Source organism: Balearica regulorum, chromosome Z (genome assembly GCF_011004875.1).
Source record: "Balearica regulorum gibbericeps isolate bBalReg1 chromosome Z, bBalReg1.pri, whole genome shotgun sequence".
Lineage (NCBI taxonomy): Eukaryota > Metazoa > Chordata > Aves > Gruiformes > Gruidae > Balearica > Balearica regulorum.
In genome coordinates, this window is record NC_046220.1 from 24,136,841 (window position 1) to 24,154,684 (window position 17,844).

General features: G+C 42.3%; 1 protein-coding gene across 1 annotated transcript in view; it reads right to left on the reverse strand.

Moving 5' to 3' along the window:
- Positions 1-17,844, reverse strand: part of CAMK4 (calcium/calmodulin dependent protein kinase IV) — a 188,080-nt gene that overhangs the window by 9,528 nt on the left and 160,708 nt on the right. Inside the window, exons 8-10 of the mRNA XM_075740054.1 lie at positions 10,765-10,840; positions 6,203-6,329; positions 2,753-2,905 (exon numbers count right to left, since the gene is read on the reverse strand). Coding sequence (XP_075596169.1) covers positions 2,753-2,905; positions 6,203-6,329; positions 10,765-10,840 — 356 coding nt within the window. The remainder of the gene's footprint in view (positions 1-2,752; positions 2,906-6,202; positions 6,330-10,764; positions 10,841-17,844) is intronic.

Here is a 17,844-nt window from a genome sequence, read left to right on the forward strand (position 1 = left end):
CAGATTTGGACACTTGCGTGGGCCTGGACAGATTTAGAAGGCCACCTGAAGTACGGATGGAGGCTTAAAATTGCTGCTTTCATAAGGTTACAAGTAGGCCAGTATGAATAAATTTATTTTTTTTTTTCAGCTGCACATGCTGCATTTTTTTAAAAATTACTTTGGATCTCCCATGTTGAAGTTAGATGGCAAAAAGAAACTTATCTTCCTTCATAATAATAACATTATTATCACTGATTATTCCATGAATAGTTCACAAAGGGAAACAATATTTATCACTATTGCACTACTGAGTATACCAAGCACAATGGTGCAGAGCATACCAGCAACTGCCTATGTATATATCTAAATACACATTGGAGATAGGCTCTTACATCACATAAAATGTCACAAAATGAAGACACATATTAAGATAGTAATCTGAGCCCTTGCCTTGAAGAGTTTTATTGCCTGAAAAAAACAAACATACAAAGGTGAAGAGAAGAAATACTAATCTCTGTGTATGACGACCCTAGCTATTTTTGACTTGGCTAGCTTTTTGCTTAGGCATCACAGAAAAAGCACATCTGCAAGAAGGGATGAGGAGTATAGCAAGTTTTGTGGATGCTTTGAAGAGGTGAGCATGCAAAAAAAAAAAAAAAAAAAAAGATGCTTATGAATGAAAAGGCAGACTATATAAACGCTGGCAAGAAAGAAAAATCAGATAATAGAGAATATGAAGACAACGTACAAGACATGAGTTAATAAAAGTAGCAATAATTTTGAAGGTTAGAGTCTAGATCTCTTGAAGGAAAATCACAGACATACACATTAGTGGTGAGAGGACTTCAGACAACAGATTATAAACAGAACAGACCACTCAATGATATTATAATGTATAAAGATACTTTTAATGTAATTTACTCTCACTAGTCATGTGGATGTTTATGAAACAAATTCAACACAATCTATGAAAAAACAAATCATGACTAAAAGCATTAGAGTTATTCTGTAAAAATATGTCTTTATGCAAAGAAGGCCTGCTGCTTGACTTGTATGTTGGGAAAGACAGGATGATTTTACATTATTCTTACTAGGAAAACAACAGCTAAAGCACATATTCGCTACCTTGTTTTCTGCTTTGTTCTTATTTTTTGGACAGGAATTAATTACCTAAAAATTTATGGTTCATTTTATACACATATATGTGTAAAACTATTAACTCTATGGTAACTGCTAACTCCAGTTAATTCCTTTAATAATCGGAGATTTGGTAATTTAATCTCTGATAGAAAAGTAATGAAGAAATTAACTTATAAAAAGCAATAGCTTTTACATACAGAAGTATAAATTGGTTGACTATATGGGTCTAAATAAACTAGGCTTTGAAAAAAAATCTCATTGGTGATCAAAGGTGTAAAAATATAAAGAGAATCAAAATCAAAACATGCAAAAAGGGCACACGTTTCTTTGTCACTTCCTGGGCAAGGAATGTAATAGCTCACTCAGAAATAATGAAATTTATGACTCCGCTCATGGTCTGAAATCATTTTGATATAACAACACTGTGTGGCATCTTCAGTGAATGAATACACAGCAATCCTGCTGTAGGGCTACAGAAATCTTTCTGAAGAGAAAAGTGTTAATAGATACATTTAGTCAGTTCTGCATGGGCAAAGCAGCACTGTGAATTATATCTGCAGTGCCTGAGACCTTTGTAAATGACAGAATTTGCCCTGTAGATATTCTCTGTCACACTTCCCTAATATTACTGAAAAACAAATGAAGAAAAATGAAGTTAAGCATCATTATTTGTTTGTGAATTTAGTTTTGCATGGGGGTTGTAAAGCTCTCAGACAAGACACTTTTCACTCTTACTGTCCAGAGTCACAAAGGCAGCTTCGCTGTAGCTGTTGGTAATAATTTCTGTGCTGAAGTATTCCCAGAAGTCTCTCCTATGCAGACACAAATCTTTAACAACTGAAGAAGGGATTAGGGGAGAAGAAAGTTTCCTGGTGTTACACCAGTTAGGTGCCCAGCTGCCTGCTGTTTGCACCTAAAAATGGTCCCCAGCTTCTTCCCATGGTAGGTATGTAGACTAGATGGTGACTCAAAACCTAATGGTATTTTCAGCACGAGTCCCACCCGCACACCTACCTTGCAATATTCAATTTGCAGATAAAGAATGCTATTACACTTTTGCTCTCAGAGGTACTTGGAAATGCATGATTTGGGCCTGTTGGACCCACACATTTTATGGACCCACATGTCTGAAATGCTGACTCTGGATCATACAGAAGAATGGCTTAAGCTTCTGCTTTGTATTGGTAGATATAGAAACTGAGGGTGGTTTACTGATCAAAATATGCTATAATAGATTAAATGTCTTCCAGATTTATGGATGCTTATGAAGAAACTACTCAGAATTTTATTCTTTCTGGTCAGCACTGTAAGAATGCAGGCAGCGGTACTAAACAAGACAGACAGATGGAAAGAAGCAAGGAGGAAAGAAGGGAGGAAAGGAAGGAAGGTAAGGATTTTGTGAAAGCTTTACACATTTTCAGCAGTCCTGTCTGTGTAGAGTTTTTAATTAAGCTCACACATTTGTATTTGTTTGGCTGCTTCAACTTTCTCACCTTCAACTTTCACCTTCATTGATCATCTTAAATAAAAAGCTTTCGTACCACTACGGAATGTTGTCCTGGAAAGTGTGCAAGGTTTCTCTAAGGCTACTAATTTTATTGCATGCTTTATAGCCAAAACAGTGACTTGCCTTAAGTTTACGCCGGGCATTGAATTCTTGAAGTTTCTTTTGTGCATTGTCCATATGTGCAAAGTTTGCTGCCTTCCCTGTCACCCATGGGTGCTGCAAAGCCTGTAGAGTGGTGAGGCGTTTCTTGGGGTCTAAAACAATCAACTTTTTAACCTGCATCACAAGTAAGAAATGCAGAAGCCTGTTAACCTTATTCTTCATTTCCATTTACTGAGTTTTGCATTTTGGGCTTTGGTCTTGGTTTGGGAAGCATCTCAGTGAAACACATTCTAAGAAACCAACAAAAATTTGCATTCAGGTTTTTGCACATTTTTTGTTTCTGGCATTTCTTGGTCCTCCATTAATAACATCTGAATAAGATAGCCACTATGAGGGAAGAGGGAAGAAAAAGAATCAACTGGTTATCAACATTTGTAAGAATATTTACCAGTGCAGCTGGCCTGTGTCTGCATGGGCTGTTGTATGTCTGAACACAGTAGTGTCACATGAACACTAAGAGATTCTCAGAATACCTGCAGCCAGGCAGTTCTCTTAGCAGTATTCCCACTTTTGGATTTGGGCAAGGTTTAAACTGTGTTAGAAAGTTTGAATTCCAGTGTAAGCAACTTGTGCAGACACGTACCATTCAGTGACTGCCAGATGCATCACAAACGAAATGTTTCAGTCACCACAAAACCTCATGTATGTATGAACTTAAAAATACTGTACCAGTATTTCTCTCTCATCCTACTCTTAAGCTAATGCCATTTATGTAATTCTTTCTGTTACTGAGACCAGGGAAGCTCCTCCTCTCCAAACACAACAGTAGGACACTTTTGGGAACAGGGCACTGCAGACATACCCCTGGGAGTGGACGTGGTACAAAATGCTGGGTACAAAGTCTGTCCAGTCAAGCTGCATTTCATGGGTTTTGCTGTTATGTCTAGTCAAGTGGTGCTTTAAAAAACCAGAAGGGTGAGGCTGGAGTAAAGAAGTACGTGGATGGTACTGAGCAGAGCCACATTTACACCACTCTCCTGACTGCACACCCTCTTGGAGCAGAGCACAAGTGACAGCACAGAGGGCTCCACCACTGCTACATGCCCAAGTGTGAGAGGAGGACTTGCTTTAGGCCTCCTTGAAATTTCCCCATGCAGAGTATTAAATAAAGATGGTGCCTTGAAGTGCGTGCAGGAGAACAGGCATAGAGATGCATACCTTTTGTGAATACATGGAAGAGGTCAAATTAAGCAAATCACTTCAACTGAACACCCCAGAACTGCCCACAGCATGGGTTTTGATAGCCATGGGCTTCATCCTTATCTACAACGTAACTTGTATACAGTGTTCAAAACTGAAACTCTGAGCTTTACTGCAGTAAAACGGTGGGGACCAGTTTGGACCAAAGCTCTGTATAAAATAAATATGCAGCTTTGCTGCAGGCTGCTGTTTATCTGGGTTTTGATGACAGTCAGTAAATGATCTTTTCTTGATCTTAGAAAAACTTCAAATCTAATGCAACAACAAAAAAATGTCTTCTACAATCCCTTACATTTGAAGCACCCTGAAGTACTTTACAAACACTAATTAATTATACCATTTTATGACAAAGTATTTATAAGTAGTATCACAGAATCACAGAATGGTTTGGGTTGGAAGGGACCTCAAAGATCATCTAGTTCCAATCCCCCTGCTGTGGGCAGGGACACCCTCCAGTAGACCAAGCTGCCAAAAGCCCCATCCAACCTGGTCTTAAACACTTCCAGGGAGGGGGCATCCACAACATCTCTGGGCAACCTGTGCCAGTGCCTCACCACCCTCACAGTAAAGAATTTCTTTCTAACATCTAATCTAAATCGACCCTCCTTCAGCTTGAACCCATGACCCCTTGTCCTGTCACTACACTCCCTCATAAACAGTCCCTCTCCATCTTTCCTGTAGGCCCCTTCAGGTACTGGAAGGCCACAATTAGATCTCCCCGGAGCTGCCTTTTCTCCAGGCTCCACCTCTCTCAGCCTGTCCTCATAGGAGAGGTGCTCCAGCCTTCTGATCAGCCTTGTGGCCCTCCTCTGGACTCGCTCCAACAGCTCCATGTCTCTCCTGTACTGGGGGCCCCCAGAGCTGGGCGCAGTACTCCAGGTGGGGTCTCACAAGAGCGGAATAGAGGGGCAGGATCTCCTCCCTCGACCTGCTGGTCACACTTCTTTTGATGCAGCGCAGGACACGGTTGGCTTTCTGGGCTGCAAGCGCACACTGCGGGCTCATGTTGAGCTTCTCATCAATCAATACCCCCAAGTCCTTCTCCTCAGGGCTGCTTTCAATCCATTCGCTGCCCAGCCTATAGTCGTGCTTGGGATTGCGCCAACCCACGTGCAGGACCTTGCCCTTGGCCTTGTTGAACTTCATGCGGTTCGCAGGGGCCCACCTCTCCAGCCTGTCAAGGTCCCTCTGGATGGCATCCCTTCCCTCCAGCGTGTCGACCACACCACACGGCTTGGTGTTGTCGGCAAACTTGCTGAGGGTGCACTCCATCCCACTGTCCATGTCGCTGACAAAGATGTTGAACAGTGCTGGTCCCAGTACCGACCCCTGAGGAACGCCCCTTGTCACTGATCTCCACTTGGACATTGAGCTGTTGATCACAACTCTTGGAGTGCGACCATCCAGCCAATTCCTTATCCACTGTCCATCCATCAAATCCATGTCTCTCCAATTTAGAGACAGGGATGTCATGCAGGACAGTGTGAAAAAATGGAACTGTGCATTGTGTCTTCAATGCTTGTGAAATTACTGAATTATGGTAAGTTTTTGTTGACTAAAAATCAAACTCAATCCTACCAATCTTTTCAGATCAGTATCTCCTGGTTCCAATTTACCTTTTCCAGTAATAAAAGAATACAGTGCAGATAGCATGCCAACCCTTGCATTTTGCTAATGGACTGTATTTGAAAGTAATGAGTCTTTCCCTATCTACTGAGAAAGAGCTTAAATGGACAAAAAAAGGCTGTCAGTAAAAATGGGGGCAGGGAGTGGTTGTAGGCGAGGGGCTTCACTCCTTTTTATATTCTTCTTCCAAAGTTCAGACTTGAAAACTGCACAAAATATAGGGCTTGTTTCCACCTACCCCTGAAAGTGGTTGCCCTGCATTGAGGTACGATAAACCATCTCAGAGCTGTCATCAAAAGCAAGGCATACATGAACACTGTGACAGCTGCCAACAATCTGCCTTAATTCACAGAGGGACCTGGAGATCCATGGTTTTGAGTGCAAAATTACAGCATTGGACTAACAGGGGATATTTAACAGCTCCATAATACACCAGAGACAAGAAGAAAAGCAAGGACCCATGTGAACAATTAATTAACCTATTATTCTGACTCCATCCCAAAATGGACTCTCTTTCACAGTGGAAGTGGTACTAGCCAAATACATATCAGCAAAGATAATCGAGTCTCATTTTGCTTTACTTACTAAATCCTTGGCATTCAGAGACACGTCATCCCACCAGGGGGACACGAAGTCATATTCACAGTTCAGGATTCTCTTAAACATGTACTGATCTCCCCTTTCATCATAAAATGGTTCAAAGCCACAAAGACTGCGAGGATAAAAAAGAGAGAAATTTATCAAAGATTAATTAGTCTTAGGCTTTTAGGTCCTGGTATTATCTTTTCATACTTCATGTCCTGTACGTCACTTTCGGAAACCAGACCTGGATGTACTTATGAACTCCTAATTCTACAGAGTACAGCAAACTGTGGTTATAAGCATTCATAAGCACTGGGAAAGGCTGATCAAACTGTAAATTTTTCATTTTCACATGTCTGTAATTGGAACTGTTAATATAACGACTTAACATGAGAGTAGCCGTGCAAAAGTCGATCGCTGTTTACCTTCTACATGCCAATAAATACTTCCTAGCAGGTCTTCAATCTGCAGGTCTCAGGCTGAAGGCCCTTGGACTAGTCATTCCTCAGGCCGAAACCTTTGTTTATCCCTGCTGTCTTCCGAGAGTCTTCTCCAGTTCTGTGTCTTTTTGAAGTGGGTGCAAACATCATTCTGCGTGGGCACACCACGGAGTTGCAAATTGGCATAATGATGTTTTCTATTTTAATGTCCATTTCTTTGCTAACAATTCCTGGCGTTGAATCTGTTTTTGTGGATTGTTTACAAGCACAGTGTTAACGTGTTCATAGAGGAATTATTGGAATCCCTGTAACTCTTTTCTGAGGGATAGGAATTAGCTGGGAAACCACATTTTACGTGTGAAGTTAGAAGTTTTATGTTCAGTTAGGACTGTTTTTTGATTATGTTCATTGCTGCATGTTCCTTCATACTATCATCCACTAAATGTTAAAACCCTTGGCAGTTTTTAATAATCACCCCTCATCTTTACTTAGATAACCTTCATATTATCAAGAAGTTGTGTAATCTAACTACTGACTGCACTTATGAATATATTGAATAATTCAGATCCTGACGCAAATCTACGCTGCTGGCCCTGGGAAAAGCAAACTCATAGAAGTGGTTTCCATTTATACAAAGTCCTTTTTGTAACTTCGTTGCACTTTAATCATGCCTACACACATAACCATGTTTTCAAGTGAATTTCCTATTCAACCAGTAAGTGTTCTGAGCTAAACAGAAAGTCTGTTACTCTGCTTCCAGAAAATGCAACAAGCAATGAAATAACAGGAAAACAACAGCGGACCACAAAGAACAAGACAGCAACAAATATAGAAAATGTTACCTCACATTTTAACTTTTGTATTTTTAAATCCAATTAGTGTGCTTACTTTCCTGAAAAAGGAGACAGATGTTCAAGAAGAAATGTGGTTTTGAGAGTGGTGAGTAGCTGTGGGTGGAACAGCTGCATCACTTTGCACTGCTGAGGACAAAACCTCCACTGTAAGCATATTCTGGTTGTGTTATTGATTTCCAAGACTGGCAGAGATGGGTTAAAAAAAGGATCTGACCTCCAAATACTGGGCTTCAGCAGGTGGGAGCCGTTCATGGTCCCCTTGCTGCTCTGCTCTCATTTGCCTGCTCCTCTCACCACCATTTCTGAGCTTGCTTCAGGTTGGCTCCTATCCCCATGGAGCTCCTTTGCTAGGCAGGGTTGTTGGGCCACTAACTGCTTCAGCCAAAACTAGCTTCTGGTTACCAGGGAATTGATGACATACAGTGGGACCATGATGGAGGCTTGCTGTGACTGTGCTGGAAGCCTTCTGAGTGATTCTCTATTTACTCCTAAAAATATTTTCATTGTAACTCACTACTATCACCTATTTTTTGTTGTAACATTAACAATTTCTAGGGATACACTTCTACCAAAACAACTTCTCCATTTCAGCAGATTTTTCGCTACATGCCAAATTAGTTCAATCAAACTAGAGGTGTGATTTCAAATTAGATAAATTAAACCAGCGTAAAACCCAGCATGGCTGCTCTTGATTTCATTTAAACCAGGATTATGCTGATTCATTTTAAATCAATTACTTACCAAATAAAGAAAAATCAATGTAAACAGGTTCAAAATCAATTAGGAATGACCAGGCAGTGTTTTGTGCTCTTTTAAGTAAGTTAGTAAAAAACCCCACCTTTAATTAAATCCATGCAATTTTGACTACAGGCAAAGCCTCTGTATTTGTTGACCGCTATCTGCATCTCAAATGTGCAGTAGCATTTCTAATCTGTTGCAGGAATACAAAAGGACTGGTCCTCTTTGCCATTAAAACTATAAATGTGGCTTACCTGGAATTATGACAGTTATCATCAATAGGTCTTAATATAATTTATAGCAGGAATAACTGTTCTATCAAAATACAGGTCAAAGCTTTTCTTAATCACATGGTAAGTTCACTTTGTATTGGTAAGAAGATACAGTTTTATGCACATGTCTTCTGTAGCATGATATTTAACTCTTACACACTCTATTTTGGAGGCACATATGTTGGGACTACTAAACGATGAGACTGAGACATGCAACACTGACTTTTGGGCTGCAGGATTAATGAAGTAGTTACTGTACAGATACCTTTCTGGTCTCAGCTTATAACCCATCAGAAATGTTGACCTACAAAGCTTTACACTTAATAGAAGAGTTTTACATGTGGAATATTATTAAACCTAAATGGAAGAGATGGCCAAGTGGATTGGGCTAGCACCCTTTTTGCCTGACTTGTTCCTGTAAGTCAAATTGGATTTTGAGAGACAAGGAGGAGAGGAACAGGAGGAACAAGTAGAGGACTATCTGTACTGGTAGTGTCCCACCCACAGCAGGAGCTTACACATTTGGGTTTACACCAGTACAGAGGTTTAACATGGCTTGGGAGCATCTCCTGAACAGCTGGAAGGTTTTGAAAGGCTGCATACAGCAAATGCCACTCCATATATTCAAACAGGAATTTGCAGTATGTTCTCACTTGGAGCTTGCCTACACTTGAAAGCAAGTTCTGCTTAAGGAAGGCTCTCAGTTTCAAGTACTACAGCCACTCCCCAATCATTTAATAACTTGGCAAGCCCATGGCTTAATCTAGACAACTTTGTAAAGGGACAACAAAAGGCACCTCTCCAATCTCAGTGACTGCCCTGCTGGCAAATTTTACATCTCTCCGTCACGTGTGGTCCACTGGAACTGATGAGAAATGATCACCTGGCAGGCAATATCTGAGGTGTGATCTTCTACAGACTTGAACCAGGTCTTGAGACAAAGATTCACGTTTTTAAAGGAGCAGATAACAAAAATGGCAAATAGGAATATTGTAACCTATTATTTACAGACACCCAAAATAAGAGCTGTGACTTATTTGAAGATTATGTACAGAATAAAAGATGTTTTCTGATATTTCTAGCAGAATGTTTATATATCCTTACAAGTACTTTTGGTATAAATGCTAGAAAATAATTCTTTCTTTGCAAAAGACATGAAAATAATTGTATTATTAGTACACACTGTACTTGCTGGACACAGTCAATGAGTCTTGGAAGGGGAAAGAAAATAGGCAATAGACCTGAATATGTAAAATCTTCCTTATTTTTAATATATATGTATAAAATCCTGTTTTCTTCCCATAAAAGGCATCCTGCAAGTATCATATACAACTACACAAGTCAGCTTAGCATTGCTTTTGCCAAGGGAATAAATAAAGTTAGTTATTCTCCCACAAAGAGAAATGTCAGTATATCAGATACATTTTCCCCTTCTCAATAACCTTCCTTTAAAAGAGTCCATCTATACAATAAAATAATTACAACGCTTATCAATTAAATTAGGACTTGCCATATTAAGATGCAGGCACAAGTGCCTACCTTTAGACACAACTGTTTGAAAATTTTGGTCTATAGTTCCAACTTCAACTGTTTAAAATATGCGTGGCCAGCATCGCTCACAGCCCTTTGTCAACAGGGTCTCTGGTTATTTTAAGAAGAGGAAAACTTCAATATTAATCATTTAACCCACCAGACTGATTTGAAGACAGAGGCCAGGGCTGTCCCTGCCTCCTGGCTGAGATGCTGTGAGACAGCAGCACTGATGCTGCAGCCAAAGCTGTAGCACTGTCTGTGGCTGACACAGATAGGGCAGCTCTGGGAACATTCACAGGCACTGTGAAACTGCTGCAAGCACCTTTACTTCTCCTTGCCCCATCTGTAGTTGAGAAGCTACTTAGGATCATGATATATCTCACAGTTAGCATGAATGAGAGGAAAAAAAAAAAAAAGAAAAAAAAAGAAAAGATGCTTTCTGGCACTTGTATGCTTGTATTTTTGCTTTCAGCAGCATTGCTGCTATTCATTCATATAAATAGCACGATTCTGTGTAGACTTTGCTGCTATTCAGGAAGAAGTGTTATATTTATCAAATATAATACCTAAGCATTTTGCCATGGTCCTCCAGGATTTGATTTACTTAAGATTAGGAATATTATAATTAAAATTCAGGATCTTGTGTTTTACAATGGCACAGCTTATAATGTCATAAAAACTTGCAGCTGCTTACAAATGAACCACCCCATCGCACTGTCTGCACTTACAGGATGTAGGTGATAATCCCCAGGGACCACATGTCCACCTCAGGGCCGTAGGCACATCCTCGTAGTATTTCTGGTGCTGCAAATGATAAAACACTTGTCAATAAGATGAAAGCTAAATGCAGAAATAACAGTCATAATGTCAATTTAAACTCCATGCACACTTGTGAGTGTCTTTTAGGACCTGCTCCTTTAAGCCCTTAATTAGGCAAATGGTTCCTTTCACTGAGTATAGAGCAACAGAAGTCATGTCCAAGCAAAGCCAGAATAAAATTAAAAGCAGACTTTGGTTTCAAATTGCTTCTTAGTTTTAGATTTGTGGAAGGAGCCATGGAAAGCTACAGCAGCACTGGAGCTGCAATGTGACAAAGGAGGTGGTACTCTCACTTCAGTATTTTATTTATTCACTTGGTATTTTATTTGGGCTTTATTTTTGATATTCTGTTCTAATTGTAAGGAAACATAAGACCAAGGTAATTGCTCTTGCTGCAGCAGGGAGCAGAGAGAAAGGCAAGGATGTCTAGGGGGACTCCAATGGTACAGAGGAGTTAACCTCTGCCCAAGCAGCTTAACAGACACACCTCGAGGAAAGATGAGCTGTATCCCTCAGACTGTATCTCTTGCTGCTGTGTGTGACTAAAACTGTGCATGGTTGCACACTCAAACTATGGCTGCCTACTTCAAGCTCCCCCAGCCCCTGCACTCGCAGATTCTCCTCACACCCTTGAGATTTGCCTCTGACCTGGGCAAACCTCCCTAGGCAAAGCTCCCGAGGCAGCAGGATGAAAATGCCCCATCTCCAGAGGAGGCAATGGGAGTGCCTGATACTGGGGAAGGCAAGACACTTCCCTCCCTCACCTCTTCGCCACAGACAAAAATACCCAACTAATTTGGAAAAAATAATTAAAAAGACACTGCTGAGCCACACTTTCACATATCAGTAGCCCTTCTTCTCAGCAACCGTGCTATCTGTATGAATATCCATCAGATGTATGGGATGGCAGCACAGCCCGAGGCTCTACGATGCCTGTGGGATGGCTGTCACATTTCTAGGGCACAACAGACTTGCTGCACCCATGTGCATCAATGCTGCAACATGTCCTCATCTCTTCACCTTCCCGCATCACACTTACACAGCTGTAAGCAGCAGGGCCAATAAGGGCTGGGGCTTCCCAAAATGTATGCCAGCTCCCTGCTCAGCCTGAAGCTTTGGTTGTCCATCTGGACCTCCTGCTCCCAGCCTGCAGGAGGTCTCTGCTGGGGCAACTAGCTCTCCTGATGAACATGCTGCAACATCCCCAGAGAGCAAGGGTCCCCAATGATTTTAATTGGAGTATACACAACTCCCTAATGGCCTTCAGGCAGCTGGCTCAGACTTCTTCAACTTACCTGAAGGATTTACCATGCAGGAAACACATCAAACATTTTTACGAAGCATTAATATAGAAGGCAAAGGACGTTCATCATCAAATTTGCTACATACCACTCGTAAAGCTGGCAGCTGGCCAAACATTTGCCAGTCTAAGAACAGACTTCCTCTGCCTCCTTATTCTTCTGCTAGGTAAATTGATCAACAGAGAGGGGCTGGTTTTGAGGAGGGACACTAGATCCCAACTGATTTTAACTCAGGTCAACCTGTAGCTAACAGGACAGCCTACAGGCAAAGAAGCTGATGGTCTTAGAGAAAGAGATGCAGAGGGACCAAGAAAAGATATGTTAACCACCGTTCTCCCTGCCGTGTTTGTTAAAGCCATGTGGGGAGTAAATAGAAGTGGGAAGTAAATAGAACAGTTTTTCTGTTCAATGGCCAAGATGCTTTTTCTTATAGAGGACACAGTATTTCTTAGGATGTCTTCTTGATCAGGATACAGGCAGAAGACACTTTCTGCCCTTCTTTTGCTTTTCTCCTCCTGCCACCTCAGTATTGTAAAATGGCCACAAAGGAGACCAAAAATTAGTATATACTGGTCTGCCTTGCTATCTGGACTGTGACTGCACACTTAAATATCTTGTAGTTATGTGGGGGGTTTATATTTCAGAAGTTTGCTTTTGGTAAGCAGATTTGACTGACATGTTGTTGTTGGTTTAGAAGTTGGCTGTAACAGACTGATCATGAATAACTGCTCTGCATTGGCCTGGTTTTAGTTGTTACTGTAAACAAACACCTATGCCCTTCTCATTAAGTTCACTGAAAGCACAATGTCTCAGCAAGTTCCTTGTGACCATCTTCTTGCTTTCAGTCCTCTGCAACACTCTGCATGTAGATTGGTAAGTCTTGATGCCAAAGTATCCAGGCTCCACTATATGTTCACACATTGCTGTGTCCTTTCTCGGGAAGCTGCTGATAGCTGGGTGGGCAGGATATGGGAGTTGGCAGTCTATGACTATTAATTATTCATAGTTTAATTTGGCATTTCACCAGTATTCCTCTTGGTTTCCTACACTTCTGGAAAATAATCATAGAATCATAGAATCATAGAATCATAGAATCATGGAATGGTTTGGGTTGGAAGGGACCTCAAAGATCATCTAGTTCCAATCCCCCTGCTGTGGGCACGGACACCCTCCACCAGACCACGTTGCCCAAAGCCCCATCCAACCTGGCCTTAAACACTTCCAGGGATGGGGCATCCACAGCCTCTCTGGGCAACCTATGCCAGTGCCTCACCACCCTCACAGTAAAGAATTTCTTTCTAACATCTAATCTAAATCAACCCTCCTTCAGCTTGAACCCATTACCCCTTGTCCTGTCACTACACTCCCTGATAAACAGTCCCTCTCCAGCTTTCCTGTAGGCCTCTTCAGGTGCTGGTAAGCCGCAATTAGATCTCCCCAGAGCTGCCTTTTCTCCAGGCTCCACCTCTCTCAGCCTGTCCTCATAGGAGAGGTGCTCCAGCCTTCTGATCAGCCTTGTGGCCCTCCTCTGGACTCGCTCCAACAGCTCCATGTCTCTCTTGTACTGTGGACACCAGAGCTGGGCGCAGTACTCCAGGTGGGGTCTCACAAGAGCGGAGTAGAGGGGCAGGATCACCCGAGCCATTGACCACAACTTTTTGAGTGCGACCATCCAGCCAATTCCTTATCCACTGAGTGGTCCATCCATCAAATCCATGTCTCTCCAATTTACAGACAAGGATGTCATGTGGGACAGTGTCAAATGCCTTGCACAAGTCCAGGCAGATGATGTCAGTTCTCTTCCCTTGTCCACCAACGATGTAACCCCATCATAGAAGGCCACCAAATTTGTTGGGCATGATTTGCCCTTAGTGAAGCCATGGTGGCTGTCACCAATCACCTCCTTATTTTCCATGTGCCTGAGCATAGTCTCCAGGAGGGTCTGCTCCATAATCTTGCCAGGCACGGAGGTGAGACTGACTGGCCTATAGTTCCCTGGGTCTTTCTTTTTTCCTCTTCTTAAAAATAGGGGTTATGTTTCCACTCTTCCAGTCGGTGGGAACTTCGCCGGACTGCCAGGACTTCTCAAAAATGACGGCAAGTGGCCTGGCCACTTCATCCGCCACTTCCCTCAAGACTCGTGGATGCATCTCATCAGGTCCCATGGACATGTGCACCTTCAGGTTCCTTAGATATTCTTGAACCTGATCTTCTTCTGCAGTGGGTGGTTCTTCATTCAACCAGTATCTGCCTTCTGTGACCTGGGCAGTGTGGCTCAAGCACTTGCCAGTGAAGACTGAGGCAAAGAAGTCATTGAGTACCTCAGCCTTCTCCATATCCTGGGTAACCAGGTCACCCGTTTCATTCCGGAGGGGACCCACATTTTCCCTCGCCCTCCTCTTACCACTGACCTATAGAAGCTTTTCTTGTTGTCCTTGACATCCCTGGCCAGACTAATTTCTATCAGGGCTTTGGCTTTCCTAACCTGATCGCTGGCTGCTCGGACAGTTTCTCTGTATTCTTCCCAGGCTACCTGCCCTTGCTTCCACCCTCTGTAGGCTTCCTTTTTTTGTTTGTCTTTGCCCAGGAGCTCCTTGTTCATCCACAGGGGCCTCTCGGTGGATTTGCTTGACTTCCTCTTTGCTGGGATGCATTGCTCCTGAGTTTGGAGGGGGTGATGCTTGAATATTAGCCAGCTGTCTTGGGCCCCTCTTCCTTCCAGGGCTTTGTCCCATGATATTCTACCAAGCAGATCCCTGAAGAGGCCAAAGTCTGCTCTCCTGATGTCCAGGGTAGTGAGCTTGCTGCGTGCCCTCCTCGCTGCCCTGAGGATCCTGAATTCCACCATTTCGTGGTCACTGCAGCCAAGGCTGCCCTTGAGCTTCATGTCCCCTACCAGGCCCTCCTTATTGGTGAGAAAAAGGTCCAGCATGGCACCTCTCCTCATGGGCTCCTCTGTCACTTGGAGGAGAAAGTTGTCATCGACACATTCCAGAAACTTCCTGGATTGCTTGTGCTCTGCTGTGCTGTCCCTCCAACAGATGTCAGGGGTTGAATATTTTCCAGGCACCAGGAATTCTGAATGGTCAGTTCACTCAGGTCATAAAGCAAAGATTGCAGGTCCATGCCTGTAGGCAGAAAGCTCCTTTCTTCTCTTAGCCTCAACCCTCCCCACCAAGTAGTCCCTACTCTTAGGGCTCTTCTATGGGAATAAGTCTTATTCTATTTTTATAGTATACAAAGACAGGCACAAAAAGGAATAAATACTACTTGCAGTTTTATGGCTTTTGTAGTATACCCATCATGACAGAAGACAACCTGAACATTAATAGGTAATACTCCAAGTACAGTTTTATGAATCTAAGCAGACTGGAATTCAGTGCTACTCCAAAGCATAATTGGCACCTGTGTATGTTCTTGGCAGAGAATGACATACAAGGTAATGGACACGTCACCTGGATTGCATTACCAGTTGTGCTACAAGGTAACAGAGTAATCTTATGGTCTTCTCTAATGTCCTGTTTTCTTTGCTTCTACAGTTATAAAAGCAAATGCCAAGTCTGTAGTTTCTGCATGGCTTGGCTCAGTTTTGTCAAAACTACCTGAGATTCTTACCACCCAGCACACTGCTAGCAACTTGAAGCCTCTTGTAGGAGCCCATTCAGGATCTCAAGTTCAGCAAGAATGGCAGAAAGAGGTTTCTACACAAGATCAAATTGGTTATTGAGCATCCACCATGGGAAGCCCAGCAGGCTTGCCCCGGAGTAAACAGTATCACCGGCGTCTGTGGCCATTAGCTGGTTTGCTGCCATGGAAGTGTCTTCAATGAAAGGCAAGCAGACTACAGAGGTACCTGCAATCCTCTTTTGCCTGGGGTCTCCTTCTTTTGGATGTACTGGCATTGGAGGATCCATTTCTGACTTATTTTCTGGTTCCAGGAGTGCCAGCAAGCTTCTACTGCATGTGCCCTGGAGCTGGCTGTCCCTGTTCTAACAGCAAAGCTGTGCACAAGGGTGCTGCACCAGGAGCTCGACAGCATGCACGGGATGCCATGCTGAAATCTGCCAGGCAGTCTTGCAAGGCTCCGTCCAGTTGCTGGCTGCTCAGCCTTGCATGGCGCAGCACCGCTACAGGAAACTGAGCGAGAACCCACCAGGGGCTTGCCCTGCTCCACAGACCATCCATCTGCAGGCAGGCTGGAGGCTGGACGGAGCATCCTACAGGATTCATGCTGTCCCCTCCAACCTGAGGACGCTGCTGATGAAGGGAAGTCTGCTGTGCACAGGGCACAGCCAGGCTGGGCACATCCCTACCTGCAGCAGGATGAGCTCCTGCCGCAGCCCCGCAGGCAGAGTGAAACACTCTGGCCCCACGAGGGAACGGCTGCTGGGGCTTGGCAACATCTTTTAAATTATTTTTTTCAAGATTAATTGTATGCTTGCTTTGTCCCTACTGGGGCAGGTTATATGCTTGAACACTGTTTTTAGATTTTGGATTTGGGGGGGTCAGTTTTAGTAATACCCTCTTTGGATTACTGATATCTGACATATAACACAGCTATGGCACTGTTTGCCAGATCTTACACATATAGTAATTGTAGTGATCACTCTCTGCCTCACTTGTTTTCTCCCCAAAGAAATGGAGAAAAACCCCACATTCCTACTCATGGACTGTTACCAATACTATGTTCTTTCACTTGCTTATCAAGACCTCAGTCTCCCATATGACAGTGAGGAAATAATACATTTTTTCCTAAATGTGATTCTCTGGAAATTTAATTTAAAGTACCAATGGTGTTTCTTTTGCATTTGAATTAGATGCCTTACATTATTAAATGCTGAAAGACTGAGAAGCATGAATTAGCTGTGATTTTGGAAAGAACAGAAACATGTAAGAACAGGATAACTGAGACTGTGCACATCTTCCATGATTAAACAAGAAGAAACTGTCCTTAAAGGCTACCAACTGAAAAATATAAATCCAACATCATTAAGAATATAATTTCCTAATTTCTAAATTACGTTAGGAATTATAATTACTGTCCTTGTGTAATACAGTGCTAAGCTCATGAGTTAGATGTTTACTTTTAAGTCATCCATAAACTCATGCTTGTTGAAGTATTGTGAATCCACAGGCAAATTAGTAATTTTGGTAAGTAGCAGTTTATGCTGACTCTTAACTCTTATGGTAAAACTGAAGCAAACCTCTAATTTCATTATTATTTTATTTAGGAGGAACAAGTTTAAAGTGCCAGAGCCTTTTTACTGCTGAAAGAGATGACTAGAGTTACACCAGTCACCCTAGTTGACAAGATCTGCCGCAAAGTCTTTGATATTGCACTCATAATTCTGTTATACAGGTTCCACTCCAGCACGGAACAGAATGGTCTGAGTCAAGCCTGCATGTAAAACCATGTATTTGCTGATATGTTTTGGGGTTAGGGGATTAAGTTATGACCCCACTGTAAGGAATAATTTGATTTCCTCCATGTTAAAAAAAAATTACCTTAAGGAAAATTCACTGTAACTAATATTTAAATAATCATAATTATTATGTCTACGCATTTTTTGTCTTTTCCATTATGACTTACATAGTCCAAATTTCTGCTGATGCCTCTCTAGTATTATTTTAGTAATTTCAGCGTTTTTATGATGGTCAGACTCATCTCCATGCAAGTAATGAACTTGT